This window comes from Patiria miniata, unplaced genomic scaffold (genome assembly GCF_015706575.1).
Source record: "Patiria miniata isolate m_02_andy unplaced genomic scaffold, ASM1570657v1 HiC_scaffold_4, whole genome shotgun sequence".
In the NCBI taxonomy this organism is placed as follows: domain Eukaryota; kingdom Metazoa; phylum Echinodermata; class Asteroidea; order Valvatida; family Asterinidae; genus Patiria; species Patiria miniata.
Window position 1 is genome coordinate 9340292 of NW_024037071.1, and position 8923 is coordinate 9349214.

The 8923-nt window shown below is 39.8% G+C and overlaps 2 protein-coding genes across 2 annotated transcripts; one reads left to right on the forward strand and one right to left on the reverse strand.

Moving 5' to 3' along the window:
* Nucleotides 1–225: 225 nt before the first annotated feature.
* LOC119740094 (tetra-peptide repeat homeobox protein 1-like) lies at nucleotides 226–1047 on the forward strand. Its single transcript, XM_038215296.1, has 2 exons — nucleotides 226–247; nucleotides 680–1047. The coding sequence occupies exons 1-2, from the start codon at nucleotides 226–228 to the stop codon at nucleotides 1045–1047; spliced, it is 390 nt and encodes a 129-aa protein (XP_038071224.1).
* A 162-nt stretch (nucleotides 1048–1209) lies between these two features.
* On the reverse strand, nucleotides 1210–8795 carry LOC119739999 (BRCA2 and CDKN1A-interacting protein-like). Its single transcript, XM_038215180.1, has 7 exons — nucleotides 8622–8795; nucleotides 6253–6327; nucleotides 5750–5830; nucleotides 5147–5251; nucleotides 3667–3854; nucleotides 2712–2904; nucleotides 1210–1913 (listed from the first exon to the last, which is right to left on the reverse strand). Exons 1-7 carry the CDS (start codon nucleotides 8766–8768, stop codon nucleotides 1743–1745), a joined length of 960 nt encoding a protein of 319 aa, XP_038071108.1. The 5' UTR covers nucleotides 8769–8795; the 3' UTR covers nucleotides 1210–1742.
* Between the last annotated feature and the right edge of the window lie 128 nt (nucleotides 8796–8923).

Genomic DNA, 8923 nt, shown 5'->3' on the forward strand with positions numbered 1-8923 from the left:
TGTACATGTTGGTGAGAATGATTTTCAAGCTTGGAATTGTGTCCTTTCATTAGAATTGCAAGAAGTGTTTGTTTTTTTGTCCCCAGCTTGAAAATAAAAAAAAACGCAATAGTTTGCTTTCTATTGTCGTTATTGTACATACTTTAAATAACGTGTTCCTTTCTGTTGTCTTGGTAAAATAAACCAGATACACATGTAGTTTAACAGTGAAAGTTGTCCACTTTGATGTATGTATGGTATTACTTTGGTGAGTTCTATGTTTCCGATATCCGTTTCCTATAATCACCCGCCAATTTAAGAATTGCAGGGTACGTAGCATATGTAAAGAGACTTGAACAAAGTTCATTCAAAAGCTTTTGTATACTTGGCAGGTTTTGAACAATAAATGTTAATGTTCATGTTCACTGTAGTAGAAACATTTATTTCCATGTTGCCATTTCCACACTATAAAATGTTACAATGCCGTGTAAACATATTATACAGAGCAAAATGCAATGAATTATGTAATGGTGTACACTAATGTGCATGTTTAGTGACAAGCATTAAGGCCTTTACACAAATATTGTCTCCCTGTGTTGACATCAACACGGGTTCACCATATGTGGAACACAGGTAGGCAAGGCATACCATTCACACTTACAATGGGTCGGCTGTAGATTTTACATTTTCTCCCGGGTAGAACCTCTCAACCCTGGTCCCAACCCTGGTCCCGACCCTGGTCCCGACCCTGGTCCCGACCCTGGTCCCGACCCTGGTCCCGACCCTGGTCCCGACCCTGGTCCCGACCCTGGTCCCGACCCTGGTCCCGACCCTGGTCCCGACCCTGGTCCCGACCCTGGTCCCGACCCTGGTCCCGACCCTGGTCCCGACCCTGGTCCCGACCCTGGTCCCGACCCTGGTCCCGACCCTGGTCCCGACCCTGGTCCCGACCCTGGTCCCGACCCTGGTCCCGACCCTGGTCCCGACCCTGGTCCCGACCCTGGTCCCGACCCTGGTCCCGACCCTGGTCCCGACCCTGGTCCCGACCCTGGTCCCGACCAGATTTAGGCTTTTACCGTGTAGAGCACCGGTCACCAAACACATGCAGAAGCCGTGTTGGCCTCTTGCTAGTGTGAAAGGGGTTCCTGAAATGTCTGTGTTGGACCCAGGTCCAACCCGGGGATTGAAGACGGCAAGGCCCTTTAGATAATTCATTGAAGTGCAAGGCCATTTAGATGTTTCATCATCAATTCAGGTTTTAATCAATATTCCTAAAAACCTAAACATTCCTATTGGTCAAGAGCCTGTCACAGAGCTGATAACACTTAATTCCTGCACCACGTCGTGCAGTATGTGTCCCGATCTTCATAAAAGGAGATTTATAGCACTAAGCGTGCGAGGCACAAACCATAGACATGGCCAGAGAGGTATTCACAAAACAGGAGGCAAAACTGTTGAACAAAATCGTTGAAAAAATTGTAAATTTTTGACTGTTTGACCGAAAAGTACTGATGAATGGGAATAAATATATTCTTTGCCAGTTTTAAACACATCCCTTAATCATCAATAATGCAGCAAAACTCGATGGATTTTGCAGGATTAAGCCCAGCTACTATTGTACAATTACAAACAATAATGTCATTGGTTTCCTACACATTGTGGAATTTGAAGAAAGCGGGGAGATTCCTTGCGTATTTTTCATAATTCTGGCATTCATATATGAATTTCAAGCATGATAGGGTTTTTTGCAAGTGGAAAGGGCCTCATACTGATAGATTTTCCTCAATCTGGGAGAGGATGTCCGGCATGTTGGATGCAGGAACAATCATGACAGTCCTGTAGGTTTTGTACTCGATGTCGTCAAAGGACCAGGTCCCTCCAAGGGCCGAGTCGCTCTCCGCCGAGACTGGGTACTCAAAGGACAGCAGGGCAGCCTGGAGAAGATAAAAAAGAGAACAAACATGTTATACCTGTAGTCTTATTTGCCTAGTTCTCAAGTGGGCATACAGGTGAAATATACTGCATCTCTGTGTGCATGAGCATATAAATTGATTTTAAAGTTTATACGCAGAAATTGACTGGAGTGGGATTTGAACCTGTGACCTCGGGATTGCCGTTCTGGTGCTCTACCAACTGAGCGAGCAAGACGTATGTTCGCGGTTTCCCCATTTTTTCAATGCCTTTGTTCAAGGGGCGCTACAGGGTAAAGCCCTGCTCCAGTCAATTTCTTTGTTTACCTTTAAAATAAGAATAGGGAACCGCCAACATAGGGCTGGATAGCTCAGTTGGTAGAGCACCGGAACGGCAATCCGGAGGTCGCAGTTTAAACTGTGCTACAGTCAATGTCTTTGTTCAACTTTAAAACAATTAAATGGCTCCTTGTAAGTTGTAATATTTGAAAGCATTTAAACTGAGTTGAACCTGTGTCAGAGTTCACATGGACGGTATGCCTGTTGCATTCTGACTCTTTATATCTATTAAGTTGGATATTAACCCTCCTTTTGAAACTGAGGTACAAAGTATGAGCAATTGGTTTACCGAATTTGAGAATTAACGATGGCTCTTAGCAAATATGTCTATGGGGTAGGACATAAAACATGTCGCTTACCCCTAGACAGGGAAAGTTTTAGGTTTTACAGGCTTACGAGGGGATATATCATTTGAACCTTGAACTAAGGATACATGTACATGCAGTTTAATGGGTATCCTATAAAGGTAATTTTACACCTTACCTTGTGGAAATATTCATCTTCAGCATTAGAAAACAGCAGCTCATTCTCGGGCACGGTGTTGCCCCCCGTTTTCTTCTTCTTTTTGCTCTTGGCCGGCTGACTGTTGCCGTCTTCCCTGTAGCTCTTGCAGATGAGAAGGAAGTAGTCAAATTTGAACTTGGGATTCTTCCTGGATGCCAGCTGCAGGTCTTTCCTGGGAATATAATACATGAAAATACTGGTAAGTGTTTAGGTGAAAACGTCTCACTGTTTAATTCAAATGACAAGTTAAGAAGTGCCATTTTGACCAATTTTGAGTTCCAAAACCATAGTTGTACAACAATCTATTAGGTTATCATGTAGACAAAGAATACAGAAGTGTGGAGTAATGAACGAGTGTAGGTAACACTATGTATGATGAACATCTTCCATTAAAATAAAAATGAATAAACCTGACTTCCAGTATTTAATGTTATCAACGAATATGGCAATATAATTTGGGACCTAATGGGTATGTCCACTGTAGCAAAATTGTAGGAAACAGCAGTGTGGACTAAACCTGTGTTCTACTGTGTATGTTTATGCGCATGCTATTCAAGTAACAGTAAGTATCTTATACTCTAAACCTCTTCCATAGGCCATTTCTGTTAAATTTTGTTGTTGTTGAGGGGGATGGGTTTGTGAAAACACCAGTTAATTTATAACTATCGTCTTTTAACCCCTGCTCTTCCCTGATCTCCAATTCACTTCAGTGTTTTAAAAAAGTGACTGGCCCATGTTTTTTGCACAGCCCTCCAATATCTGCCACTGTACTTTGGGGGTGAACCACAGTACACTCCAAGAACTGCCAAAGAGTATTGACGGAAAGGTTGGCCATGCTGTGAGAATACTCTGTTTACAAGTTTGCTTTCCAGGTCGCCTTAATGCACTTGTAAAATACAACATTGTGCGATACCAAAAGTCAACGGAGACTTACTGCAGGCTTTTGTGCAAGGGAGGCGCCAACTGGGGCGGAATGTTGACAAATCTCTCGTTGAGCATCAGTCCCACACTGTGCGTAGGATCGTTGAGGGTCCGCACAAATTGCTCCTGGTCTGCAGCCGGTGCGCACTTGGAACACTTCTCCTCTAGAAGGCTCTGTACGTCTTTTATGCAGCTTTCATTCTTTTGAAAAGGAAACATCAACAATATTTGATAGTTGTTGTAAAGACGAATTTTATTTTACCTAATCAATTCCATTCGGGCAGGGAAAGGGGCCACTGGCTCATAGTTTGGGTCTGTAAACCCAACACTGCTTGTGGTCTATTTGTCTGCAAAATAGTCCATTTTAGCTCCCCTCAGTACTGACCTATCGCCGTTTGCGAGTTAGCCACGCCCCTTAGACAACCCTATGGAATTTGTGTACGCTAAGTTTTGTTTGTCTCAGATGTATCACGTTCCGCGTCCATTTGTATATCATGTAATTGGACAATATTTCACAAACTGCGTTGACGCGATTCTAACGCAAGTCTACCGCGATAGGTCAATTGGAAGTTGACTAGCTGGTCATGCTAGTTCCGGAGGCAAAGCCGACGGAACCTCATTCATAAAGACCTTATCGGTCAAAAACCATAAACAGTTGAAAAGTTGACAAACTTCCCACAAGTTTTGTTCTGCCATTTTACTCCATGTTCGGGACTTTTCAATGGTGCGTGCGGTGCATTGCAGTGTGCTCGACATCTCCTTGTATTGAAAACAAATCAGTGGCTCTCAAGCCGGCAGAGCCCCTGGTACATACTGCATGCATGTGGCGCAGAGCACAGGTGCTCGTGACTAGTTTTAAACATTGCTGTTTAAACAATGAGCAGTGTTTAAAGCTATAGTCCATCATTTGCAGCCATCCGAAAAGTAACTGGCGTAATTATTGTTGAAAAACAAACTTGGTTGAAAGATAGTAAGGGAACTAAACTCCCTGTGAAATTATTCTTTCTGGGAAGCTGTCATTTTGAAATAATCAACGAAAGAAGGCATTTCCAACAGTGATTCTTAAGAAGCACCGTAGGAAAATTTAAATTAGTAGTTCGTTTTGTTATTCAGCGCAGCGCGCACAAGTATTGGAACGACGCACACGCGCGCGCGGTTGTTGTAATTCGTCGGATCAGTGCGCGACATCGCGTATAGCTGCAATTCAAAACAATTCAAAACATGATTCAGTAACTTTTGATTTGAAATTGAGATCTTAGAATGCTGTTTTTCTCGGAATGTACAGCTGAAGCTTAGCTGAAACTTCATCAGGTTAGTTGCTCAGTATCCTTCATTAGATTTTGAACTCTTTTGTTGCTTCAAACGAACAAAATGCACAAATTACAAATGATGGACTGTAGCTTTAAATGGAAGTTTAAAACCACCCACATGATGGGCTCTTGACCAATAGGGATAGGTTAACTGTCTCAGGTATTTATGAATAAAAGATTTACCCTCTTGTCAGAGATGTTGATAACCGTAATGATACCATATACATGGTCCTCATTGTCATCATCGTCACTGGAATCGCTTTCTTCTGCCAGCTGAGCTTCACTTTGCTGTAATTAAAGTGTCATTTTAACAAAAACACAAAACACAAAATATAAGGTGATTGATCAGCAGCAGATAAATTGACCTCAGACCTAATGACATCACCATTTGTTTACATGTGTGCTTCACTATGAGATCATAGGAAAGCGCACAAGTAAACAAAGCGTGACCTCATTAGGTCTTAGGTCAATTAATATTTTGTGCTCAACCAAAGAAATTAGAAGAAATAGGAATTAAAAACAAAAAACAAACAAATAAAAAGAAAGATGGTGCCATGCTGTAATTTTGAGAAATCACAGGTGATACTGACAAAGTTACTGCAGCTTCAATTTGAAATGTAACTGTGTATCAGTGTAAATTAAAGATGTTTAAAATATTTGTCTTACGTTGGAACTTTTCTCATAGGACCTTCACATGAGTTTAAATTAGATATTGAGTGTTCATCTTTGTCTACAAAAGCCATTCCTAGTATCAGAATATCTGGTTTTCATGAGCTCAGTACGTACCTTTAAGACACTTCCCACGTGATTCTGCGACAAGACCAGGTTGGACAGCTCTGAAATATTGACTTTGCTCTTCAAAAAAAGCTGCGAATGGAAAAAAAATATCTAGAGGATTCTTTTCTCAAGACTGGAATTGACTGGATTTCACACATAACCCTCCCTCTCTGTCTGAAAAATTCAGCCAGTCAAAATCAATCAAGTGACTGGGTTTAACAGTTAAGAAATCCCTTGTGAATTTGATACAGCAAATGCTCAGTTTGACAGGAGGTAATTGATATACCAGCTGTACCTACCAGGTACCTCTTTTGTCTGTCGACGGAATTGGACAGTGACACTAGTGTTTACACAAATGTGATCTGACTGTTTTTTTTACTAGTCTGTATACAAAATGATTGGCAGGGGAAGTTGAAGAACTTTTTGACTGTCTGTGACTGAACGAGAACAACAGGAGGGTTAATTAAACAAGATGTCAAACTGCATGATGCCAGTTACGTGATTAATGTTACCTGTTGTAGTAATATTTTAATCCCGTGGAAGTCATCATCCTGTGGTGGCAGAGCTTCAAACTCAACCTGAACCTCCTGTATGGAAATAGAACAAATAAGACAAAAAACAAACATTGTAAGTTAAAGGGAAAATACAACATTTGCAAACATCAAAAAATAAAACTACCAAATCATTTTGAAATACCTTGCTGGAGTGTTAGTGAATGACAGTGTAAAGCATCCTGTAAAATCATGGCACCTGGTATACTGTCATTTTCAAGAAAAGTGGTATTTTTGTATCAATTTCCAACGCTGGTCGGCCGACCAGCGTTGGAAAAAACTGGATTTTTTTCAAATACTGGCCCCAATTGACCATCGCACTTGTTTGCAATCGATTACACACCTATGAACGGGTACAAGCCAGCTAGACTGGTTCCCTGACCTTACAATTCCCCAATGTATGTAAACTGCTCTGTTTCTTCTTATATGGAGTCAGGGAACCAGACTACAGGAAAATGATTGTTTTTCTTGGTTTTTATAGCATTTTCGAACCCAAAACCTCAAAAAAAGTCAGTGTAACTATATTTGCTATATATTTCCAACCCCCCAATTCCATCCATTTCTGAAAATTACAGCAAAAGCAAATGATGTATATTCCCTTTAAGATGAGTTTTATCAAATTGGGTGCAGATTTCTCACACACTTTGGTTAACAAACCATTTTGAAATTGAAGTGCACCTTGGGCATGAATGAAAAACAAATTAAACCAGACAACTTGTGCACAAACCTATGGCCTGGGCCTGTGAACTGGTTAAAACTTTCATTTGTTCCTCCAAACTATATCCAGAGTTAAAGGGAATATACAACATTTGCAAACATTGAAAAATAAAACTACCAAGTTTTTACGAAATACCTTACTAGGATGTTGGTAAAGGACTGTCTGAAGCATCTTGTAAAATTATGGCACCTGGTGTGAAGTCATTTTCGAGAAAATGGTATTTTTGTATACATTTCCAACGGTGGTCGGCCGACCAGCGTTGGAAAAACCTAACTATTTTTCAACCACTGCTCCAAATTTACCTTTTTTTTTCAGTCCAAATTTTGTTTGCTATTGGTTACATGTTCATGAACGGGTGCAGGCCAGCTAAGACTGGTTCCCTTGCCTTGCAATTTTCCATCATCTATAAATTGATCCATTTTATCTTTTGTGGAGTCAGGGAACCAGACTACTTGAACATTTTTGTTTTTCTTGGTTTTTCCAACCTTTTCGAACACAAAACTTCAAAAATGTCAGTGTAACAATATTTGATCTATTATACTAACCCCTCAAATAGTTCATTTCCGAAAATTACAGCAAAAGCCAATGATGTACATTCCCTTTAAGTAATCATCTGTTCACACATTACTGCATCGGTAATTTGAAATATACTTATATTAAGAATCACAATATAATTATAAAGCTTATCAGAATGAAGACACTTTTGGGGAATCCTTTTTAGATACCAGTTTCATGTCTCAACTGTGTTCCTCCCAATATTGGCCAACGAGAACAAAGATTACATTGTATATAAGCTCTTTCCAATCACAATCATTCCTCAGGGCCTGATGACTGGTACCTTGACAAACATTTCGAGAACAATTTCTACTTTTTTCCTAATATAAAGTTTACCAAACAAAAGAATTTTATTTACAAATTTTCTGTGCATTAATTAGGTGAAGTTCTGATGATCAAGTAATTTTTGAAAAAGACTTAAGAAAAACTGAAACTGAAAAGTTTGACCAGTTCACTGCCCCCATAAGTTTGTGCATAAACTGCATTGCTTGTTTGTCATCCAAGCGAATGTCAAAAAGTTAATAAAAGGTTTAATTTTGAGTCCACATTCACCAGATATGTCACATAGTACATCCATACAGGAGAACAGCTAACTTTTAAACTGGTGGTTTGTTTGAATTTGTAATGTGCTGAATATATAGTATTAGTACAGGCCAAGTGGTGTCTGTTGTCTGGTTCCCCAACCCAATAGTTTTCAACATCAGGATTTTTGGCTGCTGGAACCAGACTATCATTCTGAATGGTTCTTAATCTTGGTTGGTCTTTACTTAGGACTTCCCTTTTAAAACAAAATCCTCCAAAAACACTAATTTAATTACAAAAGAAGAACATGAAATCGACATATAAAAAATAAGGAATCGATTAAACACATAAAAGTACAGAGAAGTTGAAAACTATTAACAGAAAAAAGAACGCATTTTAGTAATAGTAGGACCCCAGCTGCTACACACTACAGCAGCACGAAACCAGCACGATCGCCGATAAAGTGAACCTGTCCGGAATCTGGGCAAATCATTCGTTTCTTCGTGCAAAAGTAATAAGAAAAACATTTAATCACCTCATTTATTTCCTCATGAGGTGAATCATCTTCATATCCTTCTTCGTCATCATCTAAACTTGAGTCGCTGTCCTCTTTTTTATCAGGAATCTCTTCTTTTTCATCCAGATTTCCTTCAACACGCCTTTTCTTACTGTAAGTCGCCATGTTGAATTTTCACAGGCTCGTTCAGATAGCTTTCTAAAATGTATTACAAAGTTCAAGTAATATACGCCCATTTCTTCAATTTGAACTATGATTATAAAACAATTAATATGAATTTAATTTGGAAAATATATCTATTGCATGAAAATAGTTTAGAT